The following is a 20,874-nucleotide window of genomic DNA, read 5'->3' as shown; positions in this document are numbered from 1 at the left end:
ACAGCCAGTTGAGTAGCACTTGAAATGCTTGGCTCTATGAAGCCTGATGTACTTCATGATTCTGTTTTCTTCAAGGTTGTATTTTCCTGGTTGAATGCACTCATTGTGAGTCACTTTGGATAAAAGCGTCGGCTAAATGCAATGTAATATAATGAGTCTTTTTTCTAGTAAATTATTCAGTTTTCCCTCATCATGTACCTTTTCAATCTCATCAAGTCTGAGGGCTTTTTCAGAATATTACCCACCCCTAGGTCTGCAGCTCATTTTCTATTTTTTTGTATACCTAAAATGGCCCCAATACAAGTACTTGATGAAAATCAAAATCAGAATCAGGGTTATCACCAGGTAGGTTGACACGTATGAGGAATTGGACTTAATAAAATATAACCATGTGAATTAAATTTAGTCAGACACTAATTAATACTGCAAATATTTAAGTTAACAATCTAGCCATTTTTTAAGCTCGGTATGTTTTATGTTGAATAAAATACAAATAAAACATACTGCTTGGTGTTGGACAACATGCTGCTAACATGTTAGCATGGAGCTAAACACCCATTGATATACACACAATGGGTGGTTAGCTCCATGCTAACATGTTAGCATGGAGCTAACCACCCATTGTGTGTATATCAATGGGTGTTGAGCTCCATCAAAGATTTTGAGGATTTGTAATGTATCACACAACAGGACAACACGTTAGCGTTTCTTTTTGGTTTCTGTGTGTTTCTCACCGCTGGACTCTCGCAGGATGTCTTCCAGCCGCTGGGTCATCCCTCGCTCGTCTTCCTCCTCTTCCTCGCTGCTCTCCACCCGCAGCCGGATCACCTCTTTGATCCTCAGCAGGGCTCCCAGCAGGCTCTCTGCACACAAAACAAAAATCCATTATTATTTTCATCTCAAAACGTTAAATCAGACGCTCACAGGATAGAAGACAGTTTGACGTCCATTGCATTAGTTAATGGGTATTCTGAGTTCAACATCCTTTTCATGTCTGATCTTCTCTAATACATCCCTCTGGTGTTGTTCTAATATATAACTAATAATATACAAGTACATTTTTTATTTTAAAGTCACGTTCATCCCAACATTCAAAGGCTCTATTGTCATGTGCATAATACGGTTTAGTTTGGCATTGAAAGTCCCAGGCTCCTCTAACAATGCAATATATAATATACTTAAGGCATACAAAGAAAGGAAATGTACTGCAGGAGATTTTAAAGAGGCCCTAGTATGCTTTTTGGGGTTTTTCCTTTCCTGTAGTGCGTCATATAGGTTAGTGCATGTAAATGGTCTGCAAAGGCTAAAATCCCTGTGTTCATCACTATGAAACATTTTATTGGCAAGCGCTCCAACACATGGTACGTGATAAGCTAAGGGGCGGGACATCTCTAAGCGGTTGACCAATCACAACAGAGCCGGCCAGCTAACCAATCAGAGCAGACTGGGCTCTGGTTTCAGACAGAGGGTGGAAAGAGGTGCTGCAGCACAGGCAGTATGAGAAAAATAAAGAGCTTTTTGAACATTAAAGCATGGAGACATGTAGAGACACTACGTACTGATATACACCTGAACATCAGCAGGAGAGGACTCTTTAAAGTAGAGACACTACATACTGATATACACCTGAACATCAGCAGGAGAGGACTCTTTAAAGTAGAGACACTACACACTGATATACACCTGAACATCAGCAGGAGAGGACTCTTTAAAGTAGAAACACTACATACTGATATACACCTGAACATCAGCAGGAGAGGACTCTTTAAAGTAGAGACACTACATACTGATATACACCTGAACATCAGCAGGAGAGGACTCTTTAAAGTAGAGACACTACACACTGATATACACCTGAACATCAGCAGGAGAGGACTCTTTAAAGTAGAGACACTACATACTGATATACACCTGAACATCAGCAGGAGAGGACTCTTTAAAGTAGAGACACTACATACTGATATACACCTGAACATCAGCAGGAGAGGACTCTTTAAAGTAGAGACACTACACACTGATATACACCTGAACATCAGCAGGAGAGGACTCTTTAAAGTAGAAACACTACATACTGATATACACCTGAACATCAGCAGGAGAGGACTCTTTAAAGTAGAGACACTACATACTGATATACACCTGAACATCAGCAGGAGAGGACTCTTTAAAGTAGAGACACTACATACTGATATACACCTGAACATCAGCAGGAGAGGACTCTTTAAAGTAGAGACACTACATACTGATATATACCTGAACATCAGCAGGAGAGCACTCTTTAAAGTAGAGACACTACATACTGATACACACCTGAACATCAGCAGGAGAGGACTCTTTAAAGTAGAGACACTACATACTGATATACACCTGAACATCAGCAGGAGAGGACTCTTTAAAGTAGAGACACTACATACTGATATACACCTGAGCATCAGCAGGAGAGGACTCTTTAAAGTAGAGACACTACACACTGATATACACCTGAACATCAGCAGGAGAGAACTCTTTAAAGTAGAGACACTACATACTGATATACACCTGAACATCAGCAGGAGAGGACTCTTTAAAGTAGAGACACTACATACTGATATACACCTGAACATCAGCAGGAGAGGACTCTTTAAAGTAGAGACACTACATACTGATATACACCTGAACATCAGCAGGAGAGGACTCTTTAAAGTAGAGACACTACATACTGATATATACCTGAACATCAGCAGGAGAGCACTCTTTAAAGTAGAGACACTACATACTGATACACACCTGAACATCAGCAGGAGAGGACTCTTTAAAGTAGAGACACTACATACTGATATACACCTGAACATCAGCAGGAGAGGACTCTTTAAAGTAGAGACACTACATACTGATATACACCTGAGCATCAGCAGGAGAGGACTCTTTAAAGTAGAGACACTACATACTGATATACACCTGAACATCAGCAGGAGAGGACTCTTTAAAGTAGAGACACTACACACTGATATACACCTGAACATCAGCAGGAGAGAACTCTTTAAAGTAGAGACACTACATACTGATATACACCTGAACATCAGCAGGAGAGGACTCTTTAAAGTAGAGACACTACATACTGATATACACCTGAACATCAGCAGGAGAGGACTCTTTAAAGTAGAGACACTACATACTGATATACACCTGAACATCAGCAGGAGAGGACTCTTTAAAGTAGAGACACTACATACTGATATACACCTGAGCATCAGCAGGAGAGGACTCTTTAAAGTAGAGACACTACATACTGATATACACCTGAACATCAGCAGGAGAGGACTCTTTAAAGTAGAGACACTACACACTGATATACACCTGAACATCAGCAGGAGAGAACTCTTTAAAGTAGAGACACTACATACTGATATACACCTGAACATCAGCAGGAGAGGACTCTTTAAAGTAGAGACACTACATACTGATATACACCTGAACATCAGCAGGAGAGGACTCTTTAAAGTAGAGACACTACACACTGATATACATTCGGATTCTAAGGATTGATCAAGTGTGGTTTTGGTTTACAGCGTTAGACCACCAGCTCTCACACTGCTGAACATCTTTAGGTGTCAGAGGGTTATGTTCGGACTCATCGTCCCTTCTGTGAGTTTGGCCTCCTCCTCTGTGAGGTCATGTGACCTGATGGCGCCATGACACCCCGCTCCTGTCAGCGATGCATAGATCTGATTCCTCTTTTGTCCAACGCTCGTGTCAGCAGGGAGAGAGAGGGAGTGAGTGTGTGTGTGTGTGTGTGTGTGTGTGTGTGTGTGTGTGTGTGTGTGTGTGTGTGTGTGTGTGTGTGTGTGTGTGTGTGTGTGTGTGTGTGTGTGTGTGTGTGTGTGTGTGTGTGTGTGTGTGTGTGTGGTGTGTGTGTGTGTGTGTACACAGCGGGTCGTACCATTTCTTTACACACAAACGCGCTATGGTGTTGGGTGACTACGGGAATATAATGGCTGCTTTCTGGGACATTTTTGTAAAGAAGGTTCCCCTGTTTTTGTGAAATGGTTTAAGTAGATTGTTATATAATAGAAGTTAGGACACTTTGTCTCACACGAGCTTATAGCAAAAAAAAAATGCCAGATTTGTTGTCAATTTATGACCAAAGACAGCGCGTAGCGTCGGCACACTTTGACATCCAGCTGTGTGGATGAAGCCGTCATTCCGGAGCTTGTGACGTTGGAGCACTTGAAAGACTCACCAAGCATTCACGTGGAGTGTTCGTTTCCTTTTGTTACATGTGTACTATTACGCTAATGTCATGGTCTGTCGCCATAGAAATCCAAAAGGGCAGGCACACAGAGGGACATCATACCCACATCTGTACACACACACGATGCACACATACATCAGTGATTGGATGAGTAGCGTGGGTGTTTTATGGGGGGGGGGGGGGGTAGGCATGGTAACCCTCGATTTGAGCAACCTTACAGGAGAGGATTTAGGTGGTGACCAGTGCATGTATGGTATGTGTAATGTGTATTTGTAAAGCGCTATAATAAATGTAAGGAATTATTATTATTATTATTAGGTCAATCACTGACCTCTAGTAATAATTGCGATATGTTTATCAGGCAGACATTCTCACAAGAGTTGTAGCTTAGCTTGCAAATGGAGTGTCTTGAAACAACATGTTCATTTTAATTGATTGTTCGTATAAAAGAAAGACACCGCAGACGGGCAAACGTAGAAACAGTGGGATAAAAACAACACGAGAGCCGCCACATGTTCACTTATATGTGTGCCTATCAGTGATTGGATGATAGCTGTTAGTTAGCATGTATCACTGGAGCTTAAAGGTGGAGTGGGTCATTTTGAGAAATCAGCTCGAGTGCGCTGGAATTTGAAAATACGCAGAAGAAGAAATGTGCCACTTCCTCACAGAGCCCCTCCCCCGACACACAGGAACGCCACATGACCAACGAGGGCACGAGATAAGTGTGTGCCCCGATGGAAGGCTGACAGGCAGGTAGGCCATCCAGTTACTTTAGCCGGCTCAGACGATTGGTTGTACTTTTTACAGCGCCACGGCTTCCAGAGATGACATGTTTTATGGATTTGTTGTCAAAGCACTTCAGATATTCGTTGCTATCGGGATGTTAAGAGCATTCCATGGAATATAACAACAAGTGTATCTCGAGCCGGTTTCTGAAACTTACCCACCCGCCTTTAAGGGCAGGTTAACACACTCCTTGCAAGGTTTCCCGACATGTTGTTTTGATAATGTATTGTTCTCTCCTCCAAGAACAAGCACGATGTGTAGATCCGGCACACTTACATCGAACTTTGCGAATTTAGGTGATTTGATTGTCTGTGTTTTACAATGCTCCACTGCTTGACATGAACACACACACACACACACACACACACACACACACACACACACACACACACACACACACACACACACACACACACACCCCCCCCCCCCCCAGGAGGCTCTGGCCTGACACCCATGAGCTTCTTCTTTGAAGTTGAGTTTCTGCTGACGGCGTAGGGCTCGTTTTGTAAAGATGCAAACCACCGCGATGGAGAGAGAGAGGAGGAAAGCGGAAGGAGAGAAGAAGAAAGGGTCAGCGGAGGGATGAAGGAAATGAGGAGATGTGCGAAGTTCAGCGCTGTGTGGTGCGTTTTGGCTTTCTGCCAACTGAGCCACGACTGAAGCCTTCGCTGTGAAACGCTGGGAATGACTGGAATGTTGAAACAAAATGGAAAAAACGGGACAAAGAACATTGGTGGGGTTGGAGGAGGAGGAGGAGGAGGAGGAGGAGGAGGAGGAGGAGGAGGAGGAGGAGGAGGTGCTGACGGAGTAATAATTATCATCTCTGCAGAAACATGATTTCAAAATGTCCTTAAAGTTGTAATTATAGCTTCATTTGATTCTAATTATAAACACAGATTGGAGTCTGCTGTGAGATGAGTAGTCAGTGGGTCAGTGGGTCAGTGGGTCAGTGGATGTCAGTCATTTGTCTGCGTTGTGATTTCTTTCTTAGTGACAGTGACACACACACACACACACACACACACACACACACACACACACACACACACACACAACCACACACACAAGCACCACACACACACACAAACACACACACACACACACACACACACCACCACACACACACACCACACACACACACACACACACACACACACACACAGCAACACACACACCACACACACACACACACACAACACACACAGCAAGTTGTTTCTTTGTGTTTGATCCGCAGCACTGACCGTACTCCTGGTTGAGCCCCCACAGTTTGATCTTGTTTGCTTCGTGCTGCGCCTTTTTCTTCAGCCGGCAGGCCCTGAAACACAGAGAGAGAGAGAGAGAGAGAGAGAGGAGAGAGAGATAGAGAGAGAGAGAGAGAGAGAGAGAGAGAGAGAGAGAGAGGTCATTCTCTGCAGCAACAGACATACATACAGCATCAACCTGTGCAGGCCTTAGAGGGCCCAGCACCACATCTTGGCTTCGGTCTGAGGTAGCTCTTCAGTGTGAACATCACAGAGCCTTCGACCGGGGAAACTCCAAATTAAAAACTAGTTAATCAATCAATAACTTTATTAATCCCGCAAGGACAGCTTATGTACGCAGGCAGGAACATACAGGAAGAAAGCACGTAGATCAAATCAGTTAAAATGTAAAAAAAACATTGTTAGAGAAACAATCATCAAGGTGCAGCCAAAAAAATTAAAAAGCCCTTCCAGTATTTCCGTTGTTCACGTGATTCCTGTTCGAGAGCAGCTGCAGGATCTACTGTACTTCCTCTCTCCTCTCCTCTGACACTCTGCAGGCTTGGTTTCAGAGTATTGGGTGTTTGAGAGAAGGAATCAATCAATACATATTAAATATTCAGGCCTCTCACCAGGGACGGCTCTCTGCAGATAATTCCTCTTTCCCTGCAGCTGTGAGTCAGCTGAAGGAAGCTGAAGGATATGAAACACTTGCCGGACACAGTCCTCCCTCTGGGTGTTTCTCTGCTGAAAGATCTGTCTTTCTCTCCTGCAAATTTCCCATTTTAATCTCGGTCTCGGAGGGGAGGATGTGGGCGGACATACAACCATTTCAATTCTCCTAATCATTGCCGAGTGTTGCACATGTTTTTCATTTGTAAATGGGTTTTTCACAAGCCCTTGAACGCAACATTTCAGAGTCAAAACAGCCCCAGATATTTATGTATAATTGCACAAAGTGGTGTTTCATTCCACTGCAACGTATTTCATTCACATTTTGCTGACTTGAATGTATTCAAGACATACTTTACTTGCACCATTTTGCACTAGCACTATAGGATGTACTTGTTTTAATGTCTTCAGTATCTTGCACAACTACGCCGTAGCTATTGTGAACATTCATTGATGACTAAAATCGCCTATAATAGAAGAGCTGCCGTTTAATCCTCATGACTCTCCGACAGCTACACATTGATTGAATTGACCGTCTGAATGAGAAGAAGAAAGAAAGCAGAGGCTGCCAGGAAGGAGGGGAACACATGTTAAAGCTTCTGGTGCTGGGTTTGAGATCCTCGGAGGTGTTTTCCCACCGGAGGCTTCAGCCGTCTTTGGAAATCAAACCAAGCAATGATAAGAGATAAAGACTCATTGTGAGGCGGGCTGTGTGCACGGGAAGATGCAAACAATTCGATGTATTCACTGTAAAAAGGACATTAACGGTACGTCCACACGGCAGCTTTTCAAAAATCTTGAACATCTTGGAGCTGGGCGTGTCTGACAGCGTGGGGATTTTTTGCAAGCAACGCGACCAACAACCAATCAGATGAATCTCCCGCCCCCGACATACAAAGCAAAAAACCCCGGGGATTTTATGCGAGCAATATATATATATATATATATATATATATATATATATATAAACTCCCCAAACAGGCGAAACCCTACCAGTTTCCCCCACTGCCTCTGCCACCTCCCTCCATGCCTGGTTCCTCCGGTTAGTATCCCGGTAATAGTTCTGGTCGTAAAGAACCGGGTGATTTGCTACCGTAACTTCTCGTTTGGAATATGAGGAAATGAACTGCGGTCTGGTTCTCCCTGCTTACACTTGATTGGCTAGCGCTTCTACTGTCAGATTTGCATAAACGTGTTTGATTGGCTGACGCTTCCAGCTGAGCTTCAAAAGTTGAACATTGCTCAACTTTGGAATCCTGGACATCCTGGAAATCTTCGCTTCGCTCCCCCACAATGCAGTTCGGCGAAAAGCGAGGCAAAGTGACGTCATCCCCATTCAAAGTCAACGGGCAGAGAAGCGTTGGAAGCGGTGGAAGATTCGTCTAAAGCTGCGTGTGGACGTACCGTAACAGTTTGGTTTATTTGCTGTCTTTTTAAAAAGGAGTTTGTGACGTTACATTCGTGAACGATCCGATTATTTTGAACGGCTCTTTGGTACGAACGAAGGGAACCGAGTCGTTCTTGTTGAGCAGTTATTTTTATCGTTGGTTCACTGCCTGCCATAAATCCACTCGCTTTAACGTGAACAGTGAAAAAGCTTGATTTTGTTCCCCAAGCGTATTCCGTGAAGACCCGCCCCTACTCTGATTGGTTAGGTTTAGGCAGGAGTGCCTCTGATTGGTTAGGCTTAGGCAGGAGGAGTGAGATGTTGTGGGTTAGGGTTAGCCAATCAGAGGCAGAGTAGGGGTGGGTCTTAACGGAATACGCATTAGAGAGAGAGAAGTCATAACAAGTGGTACAGGTAGACGACGTGTTTTTCAGGTGAAAGAATTAGCCAAACGTGAAAACGCAGCAGCAGTTGGATGCACTTCAACAAAGAAATAGGCAATGATAAAGCGGAGTGCAATATTTGTAAAGCCAAAATATTATTGAAAGCAGGGTCAACGAATAATCTCCACTTAAAAAAAACTGCTCTTTTGAACGGCTCTCGCTAAGGAACGGAGCCATAAGATCCGGCTCCCTCCAAAGAGCCGTAATTCCCATCACTAGAAGGAGTTATCACCAACAAGTGGGACAGCAAATCTAATCTGTGCAGGTTTAAAGTATTTGATGCATTCGCACACACTCAGATGCCATTGGGAGGTTTCGGGGGGAAGTTACTAGCCCAAGAACGAATTAACTGACTGACCCAGGTTTGGCGACATGACAGAAACAGAAATAGGCAGCTGGTTGGGATAACTCCACGGATAATTCTAACCTGTTTTCAGGCACGAAAAGACAGAAGAAATTCCTGCATATTAAATAAAAACATAAACCAAACCACAGACTTTCCAAGTGGACGACTATCTACCTCCGGAGACTAGGGGTGTAACGGTATCCGTATTCGTCCCGTACCGTCACGGTTCGGCACATGCAGTCACACGGCGAATACGCCTTTTTTTACGACTGGGAAAAAAGTCTGTCACTCAGGGCAGTATTACACTATGTATAATCCAGGGGGCGGTGTTGCGCCTAAAAGCCAGCCGCCCGTAAATAAGAAATGAAGAACAAGAACAAAACACAACGAAACGAACACAATACATGAAGAAGAAAAGTTAGTTGCTATGGCGAGTTCACACAACACACAGGAGCTAGAACCCGCCTGCTTCTTTTAAATCAGCTGTGGGAACATTTCGGGTTCCCTGTGGACTACAACAACGATGGGGTGCGAGTTGCGGATCGGACGAGGACGGTGTGTCGGCGTTGTTCGACAGCGGTGCGGTATGCTAGTGGTAACACGTCAAGCATGCTCAATCACCTCCGAGTCAGTCTCAGTCCTCAGCGAGAGGGTTTCCTTGACGGCAGGTAACCATAGTTACCGCCAACAGATCTGCCCTCACTGCTGACAACGTAGACAAACTCGTCTTTCTGAAGAACAACTTGAAAATAGAGTAAAGCTTGAGTACCTTTATTTAGGCACAATGGCCTCACACACTCACAAGTTAAGTACACATGTTAGACATTGCTCCTAAAGGTACAGATTGTATTTTGTTTTATATTTATCATTGTATTTATTTTATATTTTGACATCAGGAGATGTTATACAGTTCTGTATTGCCTTTTATTGATTGTGATTGAAACACTTTCTTATTATTTATTTTAATATTTTCAAGACATTCTTTTTAGTTGACATCAGCCATTATAAATAATATGGCCATCTGAGTGTGTGTGTGTGTGTGTGTGTGGTGTGTGTGTGTGTGTGTGTGTGTGTGTGTGTGTGTGTGTGTGTGTGTGTGTGTGTGTGTGTGTGTGTGTGTGTGTGTGTGTGTGTGTGTGTGTAATACAGTTAATGATTCCAAATGTTAGTTTCTTATTTTCATACCAAAACTTGCTTACTGTTAAAAAAAATAACAACAAAAATTATGCATTTGGGACTTTTTTTGCTTTTCCTTGTTGTACCAACCCGTACCGAACCGTGACTTCTGTGAACCGTGACACCCCTACCGGAGACACATCAGCTGTTACATGTTGGTCCCAAATGTCTGTGGTTGACATACTTTGGTACTTACAAGTTATGCGTCAGTCCGTGACGTCACTGGCCCAAAATACTTTTTGAGTGGAAAAGGCCATCTGTAAATCAGCGGCTCCACACACTTCTATAGCCCTGATTTAAATCATTCGGGTCTCAAATGTGTGAAATGGTCTAAAAGCTGAATACAGAGTCATTTGACGAGTGATAATTATACCACAATGTGTGTCTGAAAGATATGACAATCATTAGCCTTTGATAACTTAATTTCCTTACTATGAGATTTTGAAAATATTCTTTTGCCATTCAGTCAGAATGGCAAAAGAATATTTTCAAAATCTCATAGTAAGGACATTTTTTTTTATTTTACAGACAGTGTCAGTCTTCTGAAGATATATGGTACTTAATTTGAGTCTGTGAAATAGATTCCTAACACGAAATACTTACTTATGTCATTGCCAGTTTTGTGTTTAGCTTTGATAAGCCTGCTATAATCTTGTCATCGTCCACCTTCTTTCCCCTAACTTTTAACGTATTTTGATATTGTTGAATGTATGCCTTCAGCCTTTCTCTCCGTTCATATTGACTGAGACGAGAGCAGGATATAGGAGGCGGGGCTTAAGGAAACACTCATCTGTGCATGCTCTGTGGGCCTACATTTAAGCGCTTTGAGCACCAGGAAAAGCACTATATAAATAACATTATTATTATTATTATGAATGTACATAACGGGTACTTTGACAGGTCTTTTTGGCTTCATGCGCCACTGAGAAACTCTCATAAGAATGAACATGGCCTCAGATGCTGTATCCACTCTTATTATAGACCCATGGTTGGTACCCATTCATGAAAAATAGGGACCAGCTATAGTGAGTTTAAAGAAGATTTTCAGGGCACTACGAGTACTGCCAAGATTTCAGTATTGTGGTACCAAAGTATCAGTTCTCATGACATCCCTAATATATATAAATACATATTCTGTATATATACTGTGTGCCGGTTTTTCACCGTTGATGGAGCTAAGCTACAACGCTCCACCTGCTTCCAGCCCGTCTACTCAACACACACAGATTACATTTGACCTAAATCTGCTCACGTAACTTCCAGAAAGAAACTAAATAATCCTGCTTTCTAAAATGATGGAGTGTTCCTGTACATGTAGTCACTGTAGATCAGTTCGCTTGACATAACCGTAGCACCTCTAAATGTATTTATTGGAGCGTTCGACCACTGCTAAGAAATGGGCATTTTTTGACGAGATTGAAACAGAAATAGGCGGGAGGCTGGGATGAATCCACTTCTAACGCTGACCTGTTTTCAGGCACAAAGAGACGGATTAATTTTTGCATATGAAATGAAAACATGAACTCAGTCACACCTCGCAGCTTCGACGCTATCCGAGGATGTGTTTGTGTTTGCGTGTTTAATATGTTTGCAATAATAAGACACTCCCAGAGTCCCTCTCCTCTTTAAACTGTGATAACGTCCTCCTCCCTCTCCCACAGATGAACTCTCTGTGACCCTCCCTTCCTCCCCCAAATCCTGCTTTGATTTCCTCCCTTTCAGCGTTTCATCCTCCTCCATCTCTTCCCTTACTCCATCAGCTCAGACATACACTCTTGAACCTACATTATAAATCATCTGTGTTGTGTAAGGTATTGATCCAAACCACAGCCAATCACGTCCTCTCTAGTTCACAGACTGTTCGATCTGTTTTGTCTGGAAATCCTTTTTTTTCCTTGCAGCTAAATGTTTATTGTGTGTTGTATTCAATGTGAGGTGTTATTTGCCCGGTCCTGCAGCAGCTATACAGCCCATACAGTCTGTGATGTGGAGGGCTGTCCCGAATACCATTTTTCGGGCATCGGATATTCGGTAGTAATCAGCAGCGAATATTCGGTCCGCGCGCGCGGTAGTAATCAGCAGCGAACCGCCTCAACACATGTATTTCGGCTTATTCACGGCATTCTTTTTGTTATTCTAACAGTATTGTTGTTTTATAATTATTTGTTAATGTAACCCAATTTGTGTTCTTTGAAATTGAAAAGGATATTGCATTGTGTGCGTTACTTTCGTTGCAGTTGTATATGTCTTATTTCTATTTTGTATGGACATGCTTTTATTTTGAAGGAGAGTTAGCGCAGTTGACAGGAAGCTGTTGTTGCTATGGAAACAACGTGACGGAGATTAATGGAGAAAAAGTAATATCTACATATACAAAGACGGAGAAAGTAAACGATAACGTTTATGGTTAAGTGTTAGCACCCCCGAAGAGGCACAAGCTCTTACGTTGATATTGGAGATTTAAAAAAAAAAAAAAACTAAACGAAAAAAAAAAAAAAAAAACGAATATCCGAATAACGACATTGAAACCCGAATAGTACTCCAACGAACGAATATTTGGATATTTGGGTACAACCCTAGTGATGTGGTGAGGTCAAGCGCTGTTGACATATGTTGGTGTATTTTATAGTCTGGATCTGTGATTTGATAGTGTCTCAAATGATACTCTTTTGGCATCAATACATGAATGCTTGTATTGTTGTGGTATTGTCACTTTGTTAGGGGAAAGAGGCCTCAAAAGACACATACAATGACTCGACGGAGACACCAGGGAGACACCAAGGAGACCCACAATGGCTAACAAATGTGACAAAAGACAAAGCAACAGTAAAGGGATGCAACAGAACTACAGAAAGACAGAGAATGTCAAAACAACAGATGAAGAGGGCAGCAAGCCAAGTGGATTCAGTCACCTTCACAAAGTAGGGCTGCCTGCCAAAGTATACACGTGTAAACAATACAAACATAATATATTATATAATATCATCTGTGTCTCCCTTTAAATGCTGCACCTAAGTAAGAAAGGCACTCATTGGCCCAAAATATATCTCCTGACACTTCAAAATAAAAGACCATGACCTCGTTTCTTAGATTTTCCATCAAGTGCGAAGAACCATGTCTTAAATTCCACTAAGCATATATATTTATCTTAATGCATTCCTCTCTCTCTCCATGTCCTCCAGCCACAGGATCAGAAGGCCCACTTCTCTAATGCTCCACATTCTTGAAAACAAATGTAGAATCCGTTTTATATAATCACGAGTTTTAAGCCATACTACTAGTGAGTATTCATTCAGTTTCGTGCTAAGAGGCCGATCTATTTCTGTGACTATCTCTTCTACATCAACATGTGTCCTCTCTTCTTCATGTCTCTTCTACATCAACATGTGTCCCCTCTTCTTCATGTCTCTTCTACATCAACATGTGTCCCCTCTTTTTCATGTCTCTTCTACATCAACATGTGTCCCCTCTTCTTCATGTCTCTTCTACATCAACATGTGTCCCCTCTTCTTCATGTCTCTTCTACATCAACATGTGTCCCCTCTTCTCCATGTCTCTTCTACATCAACATGTGTCCCCTCTTCTTCATGTCTCTTCTACATCAACATGTGTCCCCTCTTCTTCATGTCTCCTCTACATCAACATGTGTCCCCTCTTCTTCATGTCTCTTCTACATCAACATGTGTCTCCTCTTCTTCATGTCTCTTCTACATCAACGTGTGTCCCCTCTTCTTCATGTCTCTTCTACATCAACGTGTGTCCCCTCTTCTTCATGTCTCTTCTACATCAACGTGTGTCCCCTCTTCTCCATGTCTCTTCTACATCAACATGTGTCCCCTCTTCTTCATGTCTCTTCTACATCAACATATGTCCCCTCTTCTTCATGTCTCTTACACATCAACATGTGTCCTCTCTTCTTCATGTCTCTTCTACATCAACATATGTCCCCTCTTCTTCATGTCTCTTACACATCAACATGTGTCCCCACTTCTTCATGTCTCTTCTACATCAACATGTGTCCCCTCTTCTTCATGTCTCTTCTACATCAACATGTGTCCCCACTTCTTCATGTCTCTTCTACATCAACATGTGTCCCCTCTTCTTCATGTCTCTTCTACATCAACATGTGTCCCCTCTTCTTCATGTCTCTTCTACATCAACATGTGTCCCCTCTTCTTCATGTCTCTTCTACATCACCATGTGTCCCCTCTTCTTCATGTCTCTTCCACATCAACATGTGTCCCCTCTTCTCCATGTCTCTCCTACATCAACATGTGTCCCCTCTTCTCCATGTCTCTCCTACATCAACATGTGTCCCCTCTTCTCCATGTCTCTCCTACATCAACATGTGTCCCCTCTTCTTCATGTCTCTTCTACATCACCATGTGTCCCCTCTTCTTCATGTCTCTTCCACATCAACATGTGTCCCCTCTTCTCCATGTCTCTCCTACATCAACATGTGTCCCCTCTTCTCCATGTCTCTCCTACATCAACATGTGTCCCCTCTTCTCCATGTCTCTCCTACATCAACATGTGTCCCCTCTTCTCCATGTCTCTTCTACATCAACATGTGTCCCCTCTGTGGAAAGAGACTCTGAAAAAAGATTCTCTCTCTTTTTGATCCATTTCTATAAAAACCTGTCTGAAAATGAGCTGATCAGATTTTGACCACTTTATGATGTCATAACGATGTTTTGTCTCGTGAAACCATTAGCCAATCAGCAACCAAGGTAACCCCCCCCCCCCCTTATCACCTGGATCTCCTCCTAGAGCAGGGGTCGGCAACCCGCGGCCCTTTGAGCCCTCTGCTCTGGCTCCCTTGAGCTTAGACAAAAATAAGAAGGAAATAAAATAAAAGTATTTGTAGGACTATTTATATTTTGTTTCACGGTTGAAAATGTTTCGTATGTTGTATTTTGAGGTGATACTGTGACGCATAAATAAAAAACAAAACGGTTTTAATTAGGTCAACTAAAATATGCGTCACATCCTGCTACGGTCCCACGCCAGCGCCTTTTCTTGCAGGCGGATAACCCCCGGCTCGATGAGCGAACTATGGATACATCAAAGAAAATAAAAGTACTGGAGGAACAGAGAGGGTTTAATTCTGCGTGGACAGAGTTATCTGCTTTCACAGCAAACGATGCTGGCTTACCGGGATGTTTGATATGTGGAGAGAAGTTGTCAAAGGCGCTGCAGCCTTTACGTATCGAGGAACAACAAGGGAGAGGAAGACAGCTGACGATCTTCAGTCATAATTCAATGGGGTATGTCATTTATTTCAGAAAACACTTGTTGTTATATTCCATGGAATGCTCTTAACGTCCCGATAGCAATGAATATATTAAATGCTTTGACAATAAATACATAACCATTTTCATCTGTGGAAGCCGTGGCGCTGTAAAAAGCTCGACCAATCATCTGAGCCGGCCCGGCTAAAGTAACTGGACGGCCTACCTGCCTGTCAGCCTTCCATCGGGGCACAAACTTATCTCGTGCCCTCATTGGTCATGTGCGCGTTCCTGTGTGTTGGAGGCGGGGCTCTGTGAGGAAGTCTGAAGGAAGAGGCAGATTTTTTCCGGTTGTGTATTTTCAAATTCTTGCGCACTCGAGCTGGTTTCTCCATTCTTATCTTTAACTCTTTTTAGGGTGCAGCAATATGTTTTATTTATTTCAAAGTGGGCCCATTTTAATAATATTTGTTTTCCTTCAAATGTGCAGAGAACTCCCCAAGTGCTGTGTTTCATTTATTTTAAAGTAGGCCAACTATTAGTCGAACCGCATAATCCTGCTCTATCCGACCATTTCTTAGTAACTTTTGAAGTACTATTACGAGACTACAACGCATTAGTCAAAAGCTCCTGCAGCAGAAACCTATCTGTTAGTGCTATAGCCACATTTAAGGAAGAGATTCCACCAATACTTAACTCGATAGCATGTCTGCATGTAGGGGAGGAAACTTATACAAAATGTACACCACCCCAAATTGATCATGTTGTTGATAGTGCTACAGATGCGCTGCGAATAAAATTAGACTCCTCTGTTGCTCCTTTGAAAAAGAAGAAAATAAAACAACATAGATTAGCTCCATGCAGGGTTCATACACTTTTTCACCAATGATTTTCAATGACTTCTCAATGACCTTTACCTCATTTTCCATGACCAAAAAAAAATTCCCACTGAAAATGGTTTATTTGAACATGGAACAGGAAAATAACATCTGCATATGAAACATGTTGTGCCTATCTAAAACAAATCAAATAGTAGGCTTACTAGCTTCTACACCAGGGGTGGGGAACCTTTTTCCTCTCAAGGGCCATTTCAATTTTTTCAACATCCTCCGAGGGCCGTACAGATTATTGACCTCTGCTTAAAAATCACAGCACATTAATTTGGCCTTTTTTTCATGCTGTGCAAAGAAAAAGCAACCTCTTAATCCAGATATTTTACCATGACTCGCACATGCATTCACATGCACGGTTGTGGCATGACCACCAAACAGAAAGATATGGACACAAGATGTGTGCAAATGTATTTAGTTTCCTATCCATGGACATGATGTAAGTGAGGGGGGACCTAACCTCCTCTAGGGGGGACCTAACACCCTCTAGGGGGGACCTAACCTCCTCTAGGGGGGTCCAGGGTCCTGCTCCCCCGGGAAGATTTTTTTTTTAAATATTGAAGTTGAAATCATCAATCTGGTGCACTTTGAGAGCAAAATGAAGAGCTCTATGGATACATCTCTCAACACCCATATGAAACAGAACTGTAAGCAGATTTACTTTTTCTTTATGGATATTTTACAAATCACTCCCCTTTCAAACTGTATTCTTGTTTATTAATAACACCTTTTTTTTTACTGTCATATAGTATTTTATACCTGTTTACTTTATTCTCTTGTTTTTTGATAACTATAATGATCATATAAAGATGTGCCTTTACCTCACTGGTTGGAGAAAAAGCTTCTTATATTCGTTAGCATAGCTAGCTAACCAGATGCTAATAACAACAAAGTTATTGACTGTCTGATCAGAATGACAGATGAACAGATCGCCACTGGGTTTACAACTAAAACACAGCCACGCAAAAACTGCAGCATGTGTAGCCTACGGACTTATGGGTACTGCAATTTTTTTGAAGTCCCGGAGTGGCGTTCTGGTGCTCTCAGTCAGCAGTCAGACGAGACATATACCACGTGATGACGCGTTAGGCTCGTGTTGTGTTCAAGGACCATGACTGTTGTCAGGAAAAACAGGCACTCGCTCGTTTAATTACTTTGCGGTCTAGATTTCTTTAATTTTTTTCTTTTTTGCGTGTGTTTATAAATTACCTCGAGGGCCAAACCAAATGGTCTCGCGGGCCGTATACGGCCCGGGGGCCGGAGGTTCCCCACCCCTGTTCTACACGCTAAAGCAACTGTAGTCAGGGAGGCAAAGTCATCAGGTATGAAAAAGGTGGCAAGGACCCGACCCCTGACCCCCTGAAAGCAGCAGTGTCAATAATAACAGAAACGCCAAAGAGTCACATCTAATATAAATATATAAAAGCATTTATTTTAATTGTGTAGCATCAGTTTATCATTCTGGCAGCACTGTTGAGCATTCTGAAAATGTATTGTCATGCCTCTGTGCAAGGCTTAGTCTTTCTATCTTTATAGCCACTGGTGTAAAGTAACTAAGTTCATAAACTCAACAAGTACTATACGTGGGTACAATTTTGAGATACTTGTACTTTATTTAAGTATTTCAATGTTTTGCTACTTTGTACTTCTACTCCTCTACAGTTCAGAGGTACATGGTGTACTTCTACTCCTCTACAGTTCAGAGGTACATGGTGTACTTCTACTCCTCTACAGTTCAGAGGTACATGGTGTACTTCTACTCCACTACAGTTCAGAGGTACATGGTGTACTTCTACTCCACTACAGTTCAGAGGTACATGGTGTACTTCTACTCCTCTACAGTTCAGAGGTACATGGTGTACTTCTACTCCACTACAGTTCAGAGGTACATGGTGTACTTCTACTCCTCTACAGTTCAGAGGTACATGGTGTACTTTTCCTCCACTACATGTATTTAATACCTTTAGTTACTCTACAGATGTGGATGAATGATGTGAAATCTAATCAAGTGTTAAATCAGACTTTAGTTCCACCTGGAGTAAATCCACCAGCTCCCCTGCAGTCTACAAAGCCATTCAAACTAGCTGCACCTTCACCAGCTTTGAGAACACTTTCATGATCAATCATTATAAAATATATCATATATATTATTCTGAAATGGACCAATCTGCACAATGACTACTTTTACTGTCGCTACTTTCACTATATTTTGATGATAATACTTTTGTACTTTTACTTGAGTAACATTTTGAATGCAGGACTTTTACTGTAACAGAGTAAAAGTCTGGTACTTACTTTACTCAAGTACAAGACCTGAGTACTTCTACTTTTACTCAAGTACAAGACCTGAGTACTTCTACTTTTACTCAAGTACAAGATCTGAGTACTTCTACTTTTACTCAAGTACAAGATCTGAGTACTTCTACTTTTACTCAAGTACAAGATCTGAGTACTTCTACTCAAGTACAACATCTGAGTACTATACTTTTATTAAGTACAAGATCTGAGTACTTCCACTTTCTACTAAAGTACAAGATCTGAGTACTTCTACTAAAGTACAAGATCTGAGTACTTCTACTTATCTGAGTACTTCTACTTTTACTCAAGTACAAGACCTGAGTACTTCTACTTTTACTCAAGTAAAAGACCCGAGTACTTCTACTTTTACTCAAGTACAAGATCTGAGTACTTCTACTTTTAAGAACAACATCTGAGTACTTCTACTTTTACTCAAGTACAAGATCTGAGTACTTCTACTTTTAAGAACAACATCTGAGTACTTCTACTTTTACTCTAGCACAATATCTATACATATACCACCTCCGTTTATAGCCTATGAAAACTATTAGAAAACGAAGGCTAAAGCTAACGTTAGCAGATAGTGACAATGTATGCTAGCTAGCTAGCTCAACGATTCCTTAATGATATTGTGACAGAAAAACATTTCAGTTCACATCACGCTCTGCCGCTCTGAACGGCCTGTTCTAACAGCTGTTCACCAGCGGTGCAGTCTGTGCCACAGTGACTCCGCACAGTTAACGAACGCATCGTAGCTAGCTGACCCTCATACCGGAGCAGCAGAGTTCAACCGACAGGCAGGAAGACTCGAGCACACAGCTCGCGCTTCATATATAAAAAAATAACACAATGCGCGTCATGATGGCACATAACAGCTCGCGACCGCAGATTATTTTGGCGATTAGATAAAATGTAAATTATATTTGACGCAACTTTAGTTACATTTCCATGACTTTTCCAAAACTTTGGGAAAAACATCGTTTTCCATAACTTTTCCAGGGCCTGGAATTTGCATTTTGAATTTCCATGACTTTTCCAGGTTTTCAATGACCGTACGAACCCTGTCCATGGCATAATGCCGAAACCCGCAAAATAAAGCAAAAGTCTAGACAACTTGAAAGGATATGGCGTTCCACTAAACTTGAAGAATCTCGTTTAATTTGGCATATTACTCTCAATGAATATAAGAAAGCACTGCGTAAAGCGAGAGCAGCCTACTACTCTTCATTAATAGATGAGAATAAGAATAATGCAAGATTTCTCTTCAGCACTGTAGCCAGGCTGACAGAGAGCCACAGCTCGATTGAGCCTTCTATTCCCATAGGACGCAGTAGTAATGATTTTATGTGCTTTTTTAACGATAAAATTGTTACTCTTAGAAACAAAATTAATGACCTCTTGCCTTCGACCAGTATAGTGTTATCAACAGCTCCCGGAAACGTAAGTTCTAATATTACACTAGATAGTAAACTAGAATGCTTTTCAGCCATTAACCTTGAACAATTACATTCAATGATTCTCTCTTCTAAACCATCAACGTGCATGTTAGACCCAATTCCAACTAAGCTGTTGAAGGAAGTTTTTCCATTAATTAGCACTTCTTTATTAAATATTATGAATATGTCTTTATTATCAGGCTATGTTCCACAATCATTCAAAGTAGCAGTGATAAAACCGCTTCTTAAAAAGCACAACCTCGATCCAGAGGTTTTAGCCAACTATAGACCTATTTCTAATCTTCCGTTCCTCTCAAAGATTCTTGAGAAAGCGGTCGCAAAACAGTTGTGTGATTACTTAAAAAACAATGATTTATTTGAAGATTTTCAGTCTGGCTTTAGAACACATCATAGCACAGAGACAGCTCTGGTTAAAGTCACAAATGACATTCTAATAGCCTCAGACAAGGGACTTGTCTCTATTCTTGTTTTGCTCAATCTCAGTGCTGCATTTGATACTATCGACCATGATATCCTATTGCAAAGACTAGAGCACTTAGTTGGCATACAGGGAACTGCTTTAGGCTGGTTTAGATCCTACCTATCTGAACGCTCTCAGTTTGTACGTGTTAACGATGAATCTTCCACGCAAAGCAAAGTTAGCCATGGAGTGCCACAGGGCTCAGTGCTCGGACCCATTTTGTTCACATTATATATGCTTCAGTTAGGCAATA

The 20,874-nt window shown here is 41.9% G+C and overlaps 1 protein-coding gene across 1 annotated transcript in view; it reads right to left on the bottom strand.

The window, feature by feature from the left end:
- LOC117451058 (CREB3 regulatory factor-like) overlaps window positions 1-20,874 on the bottom strand; it is a 79,642-nt gene that overhangs the window by 593 nt on the left and 58,175 nt on the right. The window contains exons 8-9 of the mRNA XM_034089153.2: window positions 6,262-6,335; window positions 735-863 (exon numbers count right to left, since the gene is read on the bottom strand). Coding sequence (XP_033945044.1) covers window positions 735-863; window positions 6,262-6,335 — 203 coding nt within the window. The remainder of the gene's footprint in view (window positions 1-734; window positions 864-6,261; window positions 6,336-20,874) is intronic.

This window comes from Pseudochaenichthys georgianus, chromosome 1 (assembly GCF_902827115.2).
Source record: "Pseudochaenichthys georgianus chromosome 1, fPseGeo1.2, whole genome shotgun sequence".
In the NCBI taxonomy this organism is placed as follows: Eukaryota; Metazoa; Chordata; class Actinopteri; order Perciformes; family Channichthyidae; genus Pseudochaenichthys; species Pseudochaenichthys georgianus.
Note: the sequence above shows the minus strand (reverse complement) of the source record. Positions and strands in the feature narration are given on the sequence as shown.